At 34.8% G+C, this 16,944-nt stretch overlaps 1 protein-coding gene across 1 annotated transcript; it reads right to left on the bottom strand.

The window, feature by feature from the left end:
• Positions 1-296: 296 nt before the first annotated feature.
• LOC129222033 (alpha/beta hydrolase domain-containing protein 17B-like) lies at positions 297-16,558 on the bottom strand. The gene is given in 4 exon segments (XM_054856450.1): positions 297-2,792; positions 15,804-15,835; positions 15,837-15,992; positions 15,994-16,558. Coding segments are annotated over 4 exon segments (879 nt in total). The 5' UTR covers positions 16,468-16,558; the 3' UTR covers positions 297-2,575.
• Between the last annotated feature and the right edge of the window lie 386 nt (positions 16,559-16,944).

Here is a 16,944-nt window from a genome sequence, read left to right as displayed (position 1 = left end):
AATCGCTCGATTTGGCGCTCGCCAAAGTTTTTTTTTTTATTTTTTGTAAAATGTCGCGATTATTTTACTTTTCGCAGAAAATCAGGCCTTTTCCTTAATTCATAGTCGAGTTACATTTTTTTTTTACCGTGAAACAGCTATCTTTTGGTATCGTTCTGCAGAATTATTTTATTGCTGACCTTTTTTTTCCCCACTATCCCTTTTTTCCCTCCTTAGTGCAAAATCTTTCTGCACAAACTCTCTCTCATTCTGCGACAATGTCGCCGTGTCGGCAGCTTTCTGCCACAGGGCATGGAACATGAAAGTTCTACTCTTAATCATATATCACAATTACAATTCATGATGGATATGCTCTCATCAAATGAGAACTGACGACAATTATTATGAAGGGAACGTTAGAAACTTGACATCCAATATTTTTATACCAATTCTAATTTTTCAGATAAAAAAATATTAAATAAATTTTTACAAATTATCACAACACTACATGCGCTTGCTAAAGCGCATTTTAATGTTACAAATATTGCCTTTATAAAGAATTTTTAAGGTAAAAAATATAAATATTGAAGTTCAATTCAGCTTGAGCCCAACATTTTTTTTTCTTTTTTATGGTCCACTTTCAATTCTATGAATACAAAGTACTCACAAGTTTCTAAAATCATTCACACATACACTATGATCAGGACATTTCATGGAAAAAAAAATTAAAAACTGACAATACAGCCACATAAATATCAACAATACAAACAATGCTGGTTCCTATTATAGTTAATTCCACATGATTGATTTGTTGATGTAGGTACAGTTAATATAGAAACATTAAATAATCAACTCTTACTTTTAATTTACATAATTTGTCTAACTCTACTGATTTTTACTACATCAATAAAATCATGTTTAAAGAAAAAAAAACGAACATCTTCAAAATGGTAAAAGAGGAGTCCTAAAGAATATCTTATTTTAAAAACAAATATAAAAAAATATCAATCAATGCTGGAAGAATAATTAAAAAATTTATTTGAAATAGAAAATAAAACTAAATTTAAAATTTATAAAACAGTCTTGGGGAAAAATAGTTAAGTACACAAGAGATGAACGTATTGAACAAACAGCATGTAAAAAATTTGTATACAATTTTATTTGGGGGAAGGGAGATGAAGAATCCATTTAGGAGAAGAAAGGTTGTACTCAACTATTAAAAAACAATATAAAAGTTGATTGACACCCACAGACCCCTCTATCGAACTATTACTAAATTTTTTATAAACATTATGTGTATCAATTCTAAGTGCCAGCTGAAAATGTGAGGAATAACATAGAATCGATTCACAGTCCTCCCCCAAAAAATGCAATGTAACAGGATATTTTATAAACATACCATAAGCTCTATTGCCAGATGATTGAAGAAAAAAAAAAGATCCAAATTTGTTTCCAATTAGCTAGTAAAAGAAATTTTAATGTGTCAGGTTATTCAATTGAAAAGTCTAAAAAACTATTCCTAAAGCTTGTATATATCCATCACAGTAAAATTGATTTCATTTCTAAGTACTTTGATGCTTTTGAAAAATGTATCTAAACCTATTAATAACATTATAGATATGAGTAATTACATCCCCCCCCCCACCAGTACAAGATTGCACAGTAGTACCCAAACTCTAACATAAATTCATTTTGTAAAAAAAGCAGTCTTTTTTTGCATTTTACTAAATTAATTTTATGATTTTCCTTTTAAACAATTCAATCACTTCAACTTGTATCTCTCATGAACTGAGTTCAGAGCATTGATACAAATTATAGTGCCAGACATAAAGTACGCAAAATATGTTTGATAAAAATTCATTGAGTAAAATTTTAAGCAAAATGATTCTGTTTTCCTGAAATTAATAGTGTAATCACTTTCAGTGATCATAGGAAGAAACAGGTACACATATGGCTATATATTTTTACTTTGCGGTTTGTTCACATATTAGAACATGTTTTCGGCACCAATAACTATGTGGCCAGTTATTTATGTCTTCAATACTAGACATGAAAAGAGACGGCAACATTAGTTGGTCACAAAGTGTAAAAAAAAAAAAAAAAAGACTAGCTCAAATATAAAATTTTTCATATCAATTACAACCAATGGAATAAATATGCAGCAAGTGCCACTGTAATGTATTAGTAATTTTTAGACAGTATGCACTTCATATAGAAAACTGTAGGCAGTGTAGGAAATGAATCGTCTTGCATGAATCCACGGAGACAACAAAACAAGAAATAAAATCAAGATTGAATCCAAAAGAATTTTAAATTATAATAAATATAACAAAATAGAAATTTCTCACAACTTAAACATTAACTTACACTTATTTAAATATATTTAAATCAACACATACATAAAAAAATACTGAAACAATACTGAATAAATATATCTCAAAAATTTCACTTTTCACAACTGCAAAAAGGAACAAAAAGTACAAATCAATATAGGACATATTACTTTTATTAGGTTCTAATAGGCAGCATGTACTCCGCAAATACATCGTGATATGCCTTTCCGAGTAAAATAAGTATTGATTTTATCAAACAGCCACTAGTTAGAAAGTTCTTCATTAATGAACTTGCGCAGTCTCTCCACATATTGCCCATACAGTTCGATATCGTTGTGCCCGGCTCCTTCGACCCACAACGGTTCCACGGCACGAGGACATCGCTCGTAAATTGCTTGACCGTGTGAGAAATCTATTATTTCGTCATTTGTACCATGAATGACCAGAACAGGAGAAGTCACTTTCGGCACTTTTTCTATGCTGAAAGAGAATAAACCACGTTAGACGTGTACAAATCATATACACGGTTGTTCACGAACAAAGGAGAAAAATTTTTTTAATTTGAAAATACCACCATTCAGCTGGTTAGTTGAAAAAATGCTTTTATTTCATTAATCTTTCAACTCAGGGAAACAAATGCCAATATACATGAAATACACCGCCAGCTCAGTCATTTCCAGCCGAGGACTGCAGTTTCGTGCTTATTAGCACTCGTCAGCCCGGCATAGGAAAGTGACTGAGCTGGAGATGGAAAACCTCTTAAGGAAGCCAAGAGTGCCGAACAAACTGGTAGCTAATATAGAATTAGCAGACCATGACTGAGCTGGCGGTGTATTTCATATATTTCTGCTTTAGCCCTTGCTAATGGGCGGTAATTTACTGAAATGCCAATATGTTTCAAAAGAATTAGTCTTTTAAAATCACAATATTACTTACAACCAAACGGCACAAACTTGAGGGTCACGAATTTGGTAAAAATTGTAGACATAGGTCCATTCTCACTAGATATGAACGCAGTTAAAGCGGTTTGACTGCATAGGCCCTAGTTTGGCTGCATAGGCTCTAGTTTGGCTGCAACAAAGATTCAAATTTGCTAGTTTGGCTCCAAAAATGCAATGGCGTTTCCTGGAATTTCCGACTTAGGTACAAAACACGTTCTTCAAACACATTTGGTGTCTTTTGTTAGTACAAGTGGAAGGGAGAACATTTATTTATTTATGGGCATTATTTAAGTAACTTGGAAAGTCGAAACGATCTTGTTTTTTTTGTTTCTTTTTTTATGTGCCGCGTGCAATAAATCGGAGCTTTTTCTCCTCTCCGATTTTTATTGCTTGTTATTGAGAATCATATTTGATAACAAATGGTAAATATCCAGTTAAAGTAACGATAAATACTTTTTACTAGCAGACAATTAATATAAAACGAAAATAATTTAGTTTCATTTGCAAATGATAAATATCATGTAACTATGCTATTTTAACATTCAAGTTCTTGAAATTAAAAGTAGTATCCAATTGAAATTTGAGAACCACTTATTAAAAATAGCATTCAACGTAGTTAATTCAAAGCCAAGTGCATCTAAATGACTCATACTGTAGTAGAATAGCAGTAAAAGGGATAAAAATGGTAAATGTGAAGGAAATTCTATTACATTCCTGGGTCCAAATTAGCAACTTTAGACCCCCGTTGCGACCAAACTAAGGCCTATGCATTCAAACCTCTTTACCTGGCCTCATACCTAGTGGGAATGGACCTATATCTAGAATTTTGTCTAAATCCGTGACCCTCAAGGTCGTGCCGTTTGGTAGTTAGTAAGAACTGCTTCTTCTTGGTTTCGATACTATAGTTGTTTCAATAACTTAATGACACATAATGCAACTATATTTGCAAACTAAAATTTTAAGGAAAATGAAAAGGCAATTAATTAATTACTTCAATATAAAACTTAAAAAATGGTTGAATTGAAAAAAATAGATTCTAGTGCAGGATGCACAAAGATTGCAAATGCTCATCAAAAAGTAAGCTTGGACCATTCCATAGCGACTAACGTAACATTCACAGCTGATTTCCAAACTCTTTTTACTTAAAAGCAGAAGTAAAAAAATTAATTGTGATTTAATATGCAGTTCTAGAATGTGCACACAAAGTGACTTTTTCATTTTAAACTAATAATTTGAACGCTTCAAACAAGAAAAATCAAAAGTGGTCAAATAGTGAGTGAAGAAGTCGATAATAACAATGAGTTCAGAGCCGGCCTTAGCACATGCGGGGCCCGATTAGAGAAATCTGGCGGGGCCCCTTACAGATTGGTCGTACAAATTCGAGAAGTGCTGACCGATTTTTTTTTTTTTTTTTTTTTAAATTCAGGCAAGGATTCGAAACTGCCGCAATTATCCGTCTTCCTTCAAATTTCTATATCACGTTCGATTTTTACTTTTTTTATTTCTTAAGAAACAAATGAATGAATGGCCACAAAAATAAGTGTGCATTCTAAAAACGTAAGAAAAGTAGCTTTGAGAATCTTTATGCCCAATCACATGCGGTTGGTGCACGAGAAAATTGGGGTGTCTAAAGAAGTGTGGGGCTGAGGGAATGGCTTCCCTGATGCTGATTTTTTCTTCCTTTTTTTGTAAAATTGGACGATATTATGGGATTTTAACATGACTGACATGGATTAAATAACCTCCAACAAAAGTGGAATATTGTCTCCAAAACCGGGACGGATGGTCACAGTAGACTTCTCTCTTCCAATTCTTAGTTCGCTTATTGTGAAATAACTTGATAAAAGTCCATTCAGCTGGTTTTTTAATTTTTATTTTCATGGAATAAATCAACCCACCCAGTAAAAAATCATTTTTCTATCGATCATTATTGTGCAACTTTCAGAAGTGAGAACCCCTTCACCGTTGGAAGTAAGCGGGGGTAGCGCAATTTATAACTTAGAACAGAAAAGGAAAATGCACCAAAATGTATCTGTCCTAAAAAAGTAATTTTAGACCACATGCAAAAGACCAGACGTCTTTGAGGTGTCAGAAGTGGAACGGAATTAAGGGGAACGGGGGAGCTCTCCTAGGAAATTTTTCGAGATTGAAGTTTAAAAAGGCAGTTTTGGTACGGAGATGAGGTTTGAGGGGGGGGGGGAGAAGAGGGACGTTAGAGGTCAGATAAAACACCCACAGTCCCTGGAAGAGTCTTCAAAGCTGACGTCTAAAATTGCAACTTTGGACAATTTTATATAAACTGAAGGGAAAGGGGGAGAGGCGGAGGTTTCCCGCCTACCAAATTTTATTTAAAAATTTAAGATAAGTTTAGATTAATTTTAGTAACGATAGGGAAGTGGGGGCTCCTCTCAGAAGTTTTTGTCCCCATTAGATGATGTTTGATGAAAATGGAAAAGAAAGGAATTTAGTGATCTCCTACGGAAAACTTTCAAAATAGAGGGTTTTATAGCGCAAAAAAACTCAAATTTATGCCCTGTTTGGTAACGATAGGGGAAACGGGAGGAGTTTCGTCCCGGAATTTTTTTTCGATACTGAAATGAATTTTATGCTATCTATTTGAAGGAAGGGTTCGAGTGTTTTCTTGTGGTAGTATTTTCTAAAAGAAAAATTTTAAGCTATTGTGCTGATGCTAAAGAAAGGGGTCATTAGATAGTAAAAATGTTTCAGAGACCTTCCTCATGAAATATTTCAAAATTTAAATCTTAAAAACACTATTTTAGGCTACCTTTGGATACGTTAGAAGAGAAGAAGGAAATTTATGAATCTCTTCCTTCCTTGGAAATCCTTTTAAATTGAAAACTGAATGATGTAATTTTAGTCAGTTTTTTTGGGATAAAGTTGAGGTAAGGGTGAGCGTTTGAGTAGCCTTCTCCTGAACTTTTTGAAATTAAGGTCTTAAACACGCATCTTCAGTCACGTTAAGAGAGATGTCAGGGTTTGGTTGGCTCCAAGTAATTTTTTGACCTTGAAGATTTAAAACCAAATTAAAGGCTTTATGTATAAACGTTAGAAGAAGAATGGCACTTTGCTTTCTTTAGAATTGTTATGGAGATGTTTTCCGCGTATTAAATACGCAGTATTTGAAGTTTATCATTTATATATTTATTTTTACTTTCTTCTATATCTAATATATAAAAGAAAGTATTGGATTCGTGCAAATTTTCGAATTTCGACGGATTCGAACGTTTTGAGGTGTGCTGAGTCCATTTCGACCATTTTTGGAAAATGTCTGTCTGTCTGTGTGTGTGTGTGTGTGTATGTGTGTGTGTGTGTATGTGTGTCACGTCTGTGTGTGACCAGTTTTTTGTGGCCGCTCTACAACAAAAACTACCGCATGAAATCGAACGAAATTTAGTACACGTATGTGCCCCTCTGTGAACTTGTGCCCATTAGTTTTTGGCGCGAATTCCTCCAAGGGGGGTGGAGCAATGGGACGTTTTTCGAGTTACGCCTGCTTGCTATTCCTCAGGAAGTAACTGGCGGAATCAAACAAAATTTGGTCCATATGTTGGTATTAACAGGAACAGGGGCTGATTCAATTTTGGTGTCAATAACTCAAACGGGGGTTGAGCTATAGAACGTTTTTTGTCGTCGATTGTGACTGCTGTATCTCAAGAAATAATGAACGGAATGAAAGAAAAATTTATCGGCAAGTAGCCCTTAGTGGGTATAAGAATTGATTTTATTTTTGTGTCAACAGCTAAAAAGGGGGGTAGCGCAATCACCCGTTTTTTTTTTTTTTCCATTTTGAGTGCCCTATCTCAAGAAGTAATGCTACGTTCTGGTTGAAATTTGGAATATATGTGAATCCATTTGTAAACAGGCTTTGGTTCAATTTTGACGCCGATCGCTCCAAGAGGTGTTGATTCTTTTTTTTTTTTTTGCGAATAAAAATATTTTTATTAATGCAACAATAAGAAAGATGAATCGTAATAGATTGTCGTCTGCGTATTTCTCGTGATTTTAATTGTATGGAAATGATAGGAAATATTATCTCAATGATTTAAAATTTTTAACTGTTGCCATCTTATGTTTGTTAACAAATAAAATATTTGTAATTAATTCAAGCAAGGCTTTTAAAATAACTTTCAATTTTCGCTCTTTGCTTTGCTTTTGCAATAATTCAGACATTGGGATAGTCGTCAAGTTTTTGCATGTGTAATTTTGTTTTTGTTGGGAATATTGCTTCCTCGTCAAGCATGGGGAGGGATCAGAAAAAAAAAAGAAAAATATAGAAGAAAGTTTCGTGATGGCCACAACATACTAGTTCAGAATTGCATTTACGTTGGTGTTAATTGTGTAGTAAAAAAATTGGCATTGCTGCTAAGTTTTAATATTTTTTTATCAATACTAATAAAGAAAGTAAAAAAATAATAAAAGTAAATGTATAAATGAAATTAAAAAGATAGCTTTGGAAATTCCTGAAATTTCGGAATTTCATGTAAATTTCCGCATTGCCCATGTGATACGAGTAGATCCTGGGATTGCATTGGGATGTTATTGCAGTCTGCAATAACGTAAGGGGTCCTTGACCCTTACGTTATTGCAGACTGCTAATAATCATTAAAAATTTGTACTTTGGTTCCCCACTAGCTAGTTCCTTCCTCTTGATCGGAAGTTATAGGATACAGCAGGTATCGCCTTAGATATGGATTTAAAAAATTTTAGCTGGCTATATGTTTTATTTTTTTTCTTCAGGAAATTTATTTGAGACTAGTAGTTTTGGACTTAATATGGATGCTAAAAGCCTCAGGAAATTCCCCCTATACTACCTCAATGGCACTGAAAGTAGCTCCATACCCGCCAGATTAAATATCAGTTAAGCATATTATGATTAATATCATAGTTAAGTTCATTTGAACGTTATATTTCCTTTATTTTCTTTTGTGTGGAAAAAAATATTTTTTTAGAGCGGGGCCCCAGCTGGTGCGGGGCCCCATTGGGATCTTTTGCTCTAATCGGCTTAAGGCCGGCTCTGAATGAGTTGTTGAGTGGAGTTGTTCAGTTTAGTTGTTAAGTTGTAGCATTTAGTTGCTAAGTTGTTTAGTGTGCTAAGTAGAAATAGTGTGTAACTTCTGCAGCAAAGTATTTTTGAAACATAGATTATTGCATTCCCCCACCCCTTTTTTTGCAAAAAAAAAAGATGCATTTTGCTGTTTTCTAAACAGCGAGGGGGAAATAAAGTATCCGTCCCTTAGCATTTATATGAATTTTGAGGCCTTGAATTCCAATCATATTTTTCGCAATCACAAATTGCGATAGGACCCTACTCGCTAAGCCTCATGTTTCTACAAATAGTGTCCATTGCATTCATAATTGCAAAAAACATAATTTGAATTCAAGACGTCAAAATTCCAATTATTAATAGCTGGGGCTGGATGCTAGATATTGTGTGATGGATCCTGTTTTTGTCTAAAGAGAAATGTATAAAGCTGAGAGCGTCAGATGCTCGTAATATTTGGATTAATCTAACTAAGGACAAAAATCATATGGGTTTTTTAGGAAAGAAGAGTGACATACAGAATTACTGATTGTAATTTGCTTGCTTATATGCTTCATCTAAACTGCTTGTGATTGAAATTATTACGTGTTTCAAGAAGAAAGTGTCAGAATTTTACTAGCCAATATTAACCTAGATTTTGTATGTACCTAATGTCACAACTATGCAAGACAAATTGGCCCCACATTTCGAAACTTATTTTTCCAGTCAAATTTTTACCACTTTCCCAGTTACTACATGAACCAGTTTGAAAAAATATACAATAGATGAAAGTTTCACGAATATTGCTTTTTCCTTGATGCATTGCCTGCTAGCTCTTCTGTTGCAAGAATATTCTCAAGTTCCTCATCTGTGCACATTAAATTGTGAAACTGTTTAGATTTTTGAAACCACCTTTTCTAAGAGTCAACTGCAGGGTCCAAACAATGTAACAATTGATTGTGCTTTAGTTAACAATTAATTATTTTTTCTTTGCATTTTCTACTGTGTGTCAACAATTAATTTTTTGCCATTTTGTGAGTTTTTGGCAGTTTCTGCTGCAAATGTGGCTGAAATGTTTTGAAACCCAATACCTCTAACATCATCGAAGATCGCCTAAAATCGAGTTTTTCGGAATTCAGTTCCGAAAAATTACTGAAGACAAGTCACTGAACCCAATCCTGCCTACATAAAAGATGTCTACAATCGCGTCTTTTAGGCTTTCATTTTGAGAAATACCCGGGGGAAGGCCTCTAAACTCTCTTTCCAAAAATCACTAAAGATAGATCCTGATTCCATTCTTCATTATTATACATCAAAGATGACCTACACTTTCGTTTTAGGACCTCAATTTGGAAAAAAAATAACTAGGAAACATTTCCTCGAGGGAGGGGCGATCGCCCCTCCCTTTTATCCGTGCTTGTCATCCTTCATGAAAACCATTTAAAAAAATTAAGTTAAAGATTCAATGAGTGTTACTTAGCACTGCCAAAAGAACAAGAAAATGTAAAGTTTGTTCAAAATAACTGTACCCTGTGGTTCATTATAGGCTTCGTAGGATTGTGTGTAGGCGCTATTTGCTTAAATTTTAAAATATTGATGGTACAGTCAACTCTTGATAACTCAAAAGTCCTAAGGAACCGGCTAAAACCTTTTTCGAGTTATAAGAAGTTCCCACAACCTTCTCAAGACCCAACTGCATTAAAATTATCAAGAATGGTCTCAACAAGCCCAACTACCACTATTATCTGAAAATAACAGGTTAATATAACTCATTAATGGCATTAATATTTGTTCATGACAAAATGGGTTAGGGAAAGTGCCAACCAGGTGTTGATTGACACTAAAATTGCAATAGTCACCATTTTTACTTCCTTTTACAAAAAAGGAAGTATTGTATTTACGAAAAAATTTTCACTCAAAAATTGGCCCTAATTTCCATTTTACTCACCCCCGAATTAATGTTGAGTTTTTTTTTCGACCCAACCACACGTGGATAAGTGCTTAAGAATGTATAGACCCCCTAAATATCCATTTTGACGATTCCCGAGTTAATCACAAAGAATTTTCTCGTGACGTTTGTATGTACGTATGTATGTCGCATAACTAATGAATGGTATGTCTCAGAAAGTTGAAATTCGGTACGTAGACTCCTAGTGGGGTCTAGTTGTGCACCTCCCCTTTTGGTTGCATTCAGGTGCATCTAAAGGGATCTTTTAGTCCCTTCTTGGGAGGAAATGATTGTTAATTTCGATGTAAACTCAAGTGGTGTTATAATTTGGCGGACACTTGGTGATACAGTCGGCGCTCATTATAACGAAAACTCATTATAAAGACCAATCCATTATAACGACCAGTGGTAATTAATGTTGTTAATTACCACCAAAATTACCACCCCTAATTTTGTTAAAATGAACTCTATGTTAACTTGCTTCCGGTATAACGACCGTTCTGCATCATCTAATCCAATACAGCGACCGAATTCAGCTAGCACTATTCCTGGTGTTTTTTCCAATGATACTAATATGTAACTTGAAATGACCTTTATTACCATTTACGGATTGGAAGAAGGTGAAGATTACAAAGTGGGTATCCTGACAGCTTTGCATCTTTCTAAAACAGCATGGAATTCAGAAAAGACCAACAAGAATTGCCTCCACCATGTTGATCTTAAAAAGCGAAGGAAAAATGCTTAAATGATTTGTCAGGCAATCCAAGATGAAAATTTCGACGAAGATGAAATGTTGCAAAAAATTTCTAAAAAAAAAAACAAAATCGGTAGAAGTCTTAAATTTTGACTGTTATACTAAAAAACTGAAATGGAAAATTATGTTTTACAAAAATCACATGGTGCTCAAAAGGAAAGCAACTGTTTCTGATTTGATCTTCAGAAAATAAATGATTTGTAAGTACTGTAACACAATTTTTCTATATTTTCTACTTAGAAATGTTTTGTCATAATATTTTACACCCATAATTTAAAAAAAAATTTCCACGATAAAAAATAATTTGGGCATTTTACTAGAATCTTAAAAAAGTGCCAATTGTATTGGAACTACGGAACATGCATGATGCATTGTGTATATTTTTAATAAATTCTATCTCTTATAATGACCACTCATTATAAAGACCTTTTTCTCTGGCACGGAGATGGTCGTTATATCGAGTGTCGACTGTATATCGCCAGTATTTCGGTCGCCAACTTGGCAACAAGGTTGGCATTTTAATTTTTTTTTTTTTTTTTTTTTTTAAATCTGGTTATCTGGTTTCAATTTGGCCACTGTTGGTGATATTTAGAGAGTAAACTATTGAATCACATTAAAAATACCAATAATGGGGAAATTACATTAAATTGGAGTAAAAGGAAGTCAAGTGATGCACAAATCAGCTCGTTTAGTTAGGTGCTCCGTGGTAAGTGGCAACCGCTAATCTTGACCTTTAATTACCCTTAAAACTAATATTCTAGCATTAGCTATCGGGGAAGACCCTAAGGAAAATGTTGATGGTTCTGGCATAAATAGAGCTAGTAGAAGTTGGTTAATTTAATATTTAGTTTTAATGTAATATGTTATATTGATCTTTAAACTTTATTTCTACCTTCTAAAGTCAAACAACATGCGTTAGTTACAATACTCTGCATATTAAAATTGAAACACTTGACAACAAGTATTCAGATGAGAAAGGTTTTGTATTTACGTACAAACTCTAATTTTATAACACTTTAGAGCTATGAAAATCAGAGAAAGGATTTTCCCTAGGGTTGTCACATCTTAGGTCCACTATGCAAATGGTTAAATCATATTCTTGATTTATGTTTCTGCCGTTGATGAACTTTTAAAAGAAATAGAGCTTTTACCCTCATGGGAATACCTTTCTTGACAGATTTTACGCTTGGGTAAAACAAATTGAGATCCATATCCGCAGATCTAAACATTAATGATTCGTGTCCGCGGATCAACATTTTTAATGATGCAGCACTTCACTAATGAATATTTTCAGTTAGAAGAGTTCAAATAGATACATATTTTTAGATGAAATACACTGACAGCTCAGTCATTTCCATCCGAGGACTGCTCCAGCTCAGTTACTTTCCTATGCCGGGCTGATGAGTGCTAATAAGCATGAAACTGCAGTCCTCGGCTGGATATGACTGAGCTGGTGGTATATTTCATGCTTTTTTGCTTTAGCACTGGCTAATGGACGGTAATTTAATGAACACAACTATAGAGTTTCAAATATGAGTCCTTGAAGGTAAAAATTCATTTTTCTTAGAAAACCAGAGTCAGTTTGCATGCATGATAAAACCTTTAACAATTGGGGGGGGGGGGGGGGGCGCAGAGAGTAGTACAGGGTTTTTGCTACACATATATGGTTACATTTTTTGTAAAATATGAAAATACTATCTAAATTGCAAAAATGAAGCAATGCATTATAACAATTGTCCCAACCAAGTGAGGAGAAGAACCAAGCATAGCAATATTTTAGCTTAATATTACTATAAATTTTAGCTAACATGTTTAAATTTCTATGAAGTTCACCAACTTTTAATGGGCTATGTCAACTAATAAAATGCATTATTGAGGGGAAGGAGACTCATACGTTTTAAAAATCAAACTTGTATTGTTTCAAATGATATATTTGAAAGCTTGTCTGCCAAAGAACTTGAGAACTCAACTTAAAAACTGAAGTCATTTTAGTTGCATGGGGGGGAGGGGGGGCAGCCAACCAAATAGAGAAGGGACTCGCCCACCTTGACTCTCGACCACCCAGTTAACAATTATAAGAATCCACAAAAAGGCAGGTCCTACAAAATACTTAGCAATAGAAAGTTGACAAAGGGTAGCTCAAAAAGTTTAATTCCATAACAGCAGTGCAGGATCTAACGACCAAACGGCACGACCTTGAGGGTCACGGATTTTGACAAAATTCTAGTTATAGGTCCATTTCCACTAGGTATGAGTGCAGGTAAAGCGGTTTGACTGCATAGGCCCTGGTTTGGCTGCAACGAGGGCCCAAAGTTGCTATTTTGGCCCTAGAAATGCAATGGCGTTTCCAATGGAATTTCAGACTTCGACACTATGTTCGATCTCCCATCACCTTTGGCATCTTTTGTTAGTAAATTGAGTACAAGGGAGAACAAGGTTTTTTTTTATGGGCACTATCTAAGTTATTTGAAAAGTCAAAACGATCTTGCATTTTGTGTGTGTGTGTGTGTGCCATGTGCAATAAATCAGAGCTTTTTCTCCTCTCCATTTTTGCTTATCAATGTGGGGTATCTTTGATAGCAGACAATAAATATCCAGTTGAAGTAAATGTTTTTATTAGCAAACGATAAATACTTTTTACTAGCACACGATTAATATAAAACGAAAATAATTAGTTTCATTTGCAAACGATAAATATCCTGTAACTATGTTGTATTGTCATTCAAGGGATGGAAATTAAAAGTAGTAACCAATTTAAATTTGAGAACCGCTTATTAAAAATTAGGATCCAACATAATTAATTTGAAGGTAAGCATGCAAATGGCTCATACTGCAGTACAGTAGCAGAAAAATGGATAAAAATGGTAATTTTAAAGGAAACTCTGTTGCATCCTGGGTCGAAATTATCAACTTCCGACCCCCATTACGGCCAAACTAGGGCCCATGCAGTCAAACTGCTTTACCTGTGCTAATACCTAGTGAGAATTGACCTATATCTAGAATTTTGTCCAAATCCGTGACCCTCAAGTTCGTGCCGTTTGGTAATAAGATTTTCCCAAGCCGTGACAAACCTTGAAACTGTTGCTCCTCATCCATCTTCCTTCACCTATTTATATTAAACATGAAGGATAATTAAATTTCGACAAAAAATTCCAGAGAAATAGGGTGAATTTGCTGCCCTTAGACATTGCAGCCAAAGAAAAGGGAGAAAGCGCACTGATTTGTCCCTCACTAGATCCTAGCAGGTGTGCAGCGCATGCACAGCACACGGCCAGCCAAATCAATGGACGGCCGTAGGCAACATACAGTTCTATTTACCAAGCAAAATTTCTCACAATAAAACTTTAAATGAGTCGAATAAACTTACCAAAAAGAATTTCAAATCTTATTAAAGAATCCAATTAATGCCCTATTTCCCGATAGCATAGCACAGTTTAAGAAAAATAGGATGTTAGTGCACAGTGGGGGGTCCACTGTTTATTTTGAGAAACTTATTGAAATTTGGAATCTGATAATGAAAATTTTAGAATTTTATACCAAAGACTAAACATGCGAAATATTAAAATTCTTCCGTAATAGCTTTGTTAGGTATTTATTCAACTATTTTATACTAAGCATTTTATTGCAAGTTTAAGGAATCATTTTGACAGTAATGAAATTTTAAGCATACCTTTTGCAAGCAAAATATGTAGTCTTTTATTGTTTTTCGGTGCCTCTTTTTTTTTAAGATTCAAATAGCCTCTCTTGAGGTTGGCAATGGCTGAAAACCCATCTTGCCCTATTGTACATACTTAACTTGGCGGCAATTTCATTTTTCTTCATTAATGGATTGCCGTTCAAAAATTCTAGAAATTTCACTTTTTCATCATTTGAAAAAATCTTTAGCTTTCTTTTCAAGCCTATCATCTAGGTTTTCTACGCAATCACAACTTCAAGCAAGAGATCACTCACGGATCAGTACCTAAACCAGATAACAGATAATGAAACGGATTTTAATTTGAATGACTTTAAACTACGAACTTGGAAAAGTCACCCCACATGTCAAATCTGTCAAGCCCAGCCCTCTCCTCATTGTCCCCTTCTCTGCCCTCTGCTCTGCTTCCGAGAAAGTGCTCGAAATGACTGTCCTTTCGTTAGTCTTCCTGAAAAAAATAATACCTAGGTGCATTTCTCCTTTATTTCCCCTGCCCTTGAGAATAGTGCTACTGTTTCTGTGTTTAAGGAAAGTTGTTTGCTGTTTTGAAGATTGATGGGCTTCGAATTTGAAAATGTCAGCATTGCTAGAATTCGAGATATAGAGGTATTCGGGAATTTTTTTTGAGATAAACATGGAAAATACATTAAATTTTGGCTGAAAATGCAGGGAAATTAAAAAATTTCGAGATAGACAGGTTTTCGAGATAAGCAGGTTCGAGATAGACAGGTTCGACTGTATTACTTTCTTCAAAGCAATAAATTGTACATAAGAAAGAAGGTTCTCACTATAAAACTTTTCTCACTTTTTATATATCCATCCCCTTATTTTAAAAAATTGGAACTTGCTACGGAAATTTGAAAGAAAAGGAATGAGGAGGTTAAGTATTATATAGTCAAAATTTGTGAAATTCTCTAGAGGAGCGGAACATTAGGTCTTTGCATGCGGGGGGCCGACTACCTAGGATTGGCCCTGGATCATGCACTGACTAATAGGTATGTAGAACTCACAAGACAAAAAAAAAAAAATCATGCCACAATTAAAGATAAATGTGAAGGTATGACAATAAATTTAAAAGAATGAACATAAGTTGACAAAATTCGGAATAGTTACCTAGGAAATGAATCAAAAAACCAGGTACGTTTTTGTGTTTGGAAAGGCAACTCTCATTCCTGATGTGAGAGGAGAATGGAGGATGACACCCCCCACTTCATACTTGGAGGCTAAATCAATGGTCGGCACTGTACCTATACTTTGACCATACAAAATGATATTTTCGGGACGAATGCCGTAACGTGTCCTGCAACGCATGCCAAGCGGCATCCACATCGGCGTACAAGTTCTTTTCCGAAGGCTTCCCCTCGCTCTGTCCATAACCAGAGTAATCATAACTGAATATATTGCAATTTATACGAGAGCCCAGACCCACATAGAAATTGCTCATGTGTCCCAGATCGACGGCATTGCCGTGGCTGAACAAAATAGTATGTTTCGCCAATGGTGAACACTTCGCAAACATACAAGCAATCTGATTTCTTTTAGATGTCCTGGTATAAAAAACCTCTATTAACTTGAGCTCTTCATTCGTGAACTGCCACTCGGCACGGCTGTTGAGATACAGGGAATGATTGCTACCAGTTTCGTCTGCTTTTAGTGAATAAGTTGGTTCTGGTGGAACGAAGGCCAATTTAGCAGCGATGTGAGTAGGACACGGGGGACAGCAAAACAAACAACAAAGCTCATAAAAGTTCCGTTGAGCACACTCTTCACGAGGCATTTTGAAAGATTTTGATATTCCTGAGGTCCGAATGTAAACTCTTAGTTACCAGCGGAAACAATATGCATAGCGTACACTTAAAAAGAGGTAAACTAGCACTAAACAAAGCTTTATTACAGTTAAATGACCGTCGGCGGAGACACGAAAAGCGGACGGTTGCGTCACTAGCACGCTCCTAACTAGGGCAACACGACGAAAAACAGAGCAGATAAATTTCTTTTTCACAGTTTAGTAAAAAATATCTGGGAAAAAAAACTTTTAAGGCATGGTTGAAAGGCGCTCGGAAACTTTCTTATTTCATTAAGTGAAGTACTAATTAAAAATTGTTCCCCTCCAAATTAGTTCACAAAATTTGCATTTGTAAAGATTTTTTACTAAGAACTCAAACGAGAATTGCACTTTTTTCCTAACTTTAACATTTTAATATGTTGCAAACAGGTGTTTTCTGTCAAAATTTTTTTAAAATTTCTTAAGCAT

This window comes from Uloborus diversus, chromosome 5 (genome assembly GCF_026930045.1).
Source record: "Uloborus diversus isolate 005 chromosome 5, Udiv.v.3.1, whole genome shotgun sequence".
Lineage (NCBI taxonomy): Eukaryota > Metazoa > Arthropoda > Arachnida > Araneae > Uloboridae > Uloborus > Uloborus diversus.
The sequence above is the reverse complement of the archived record's forward strand: the minus strand, read 5'-3'. Positions and strand labels throughout refer to the sequence as shown.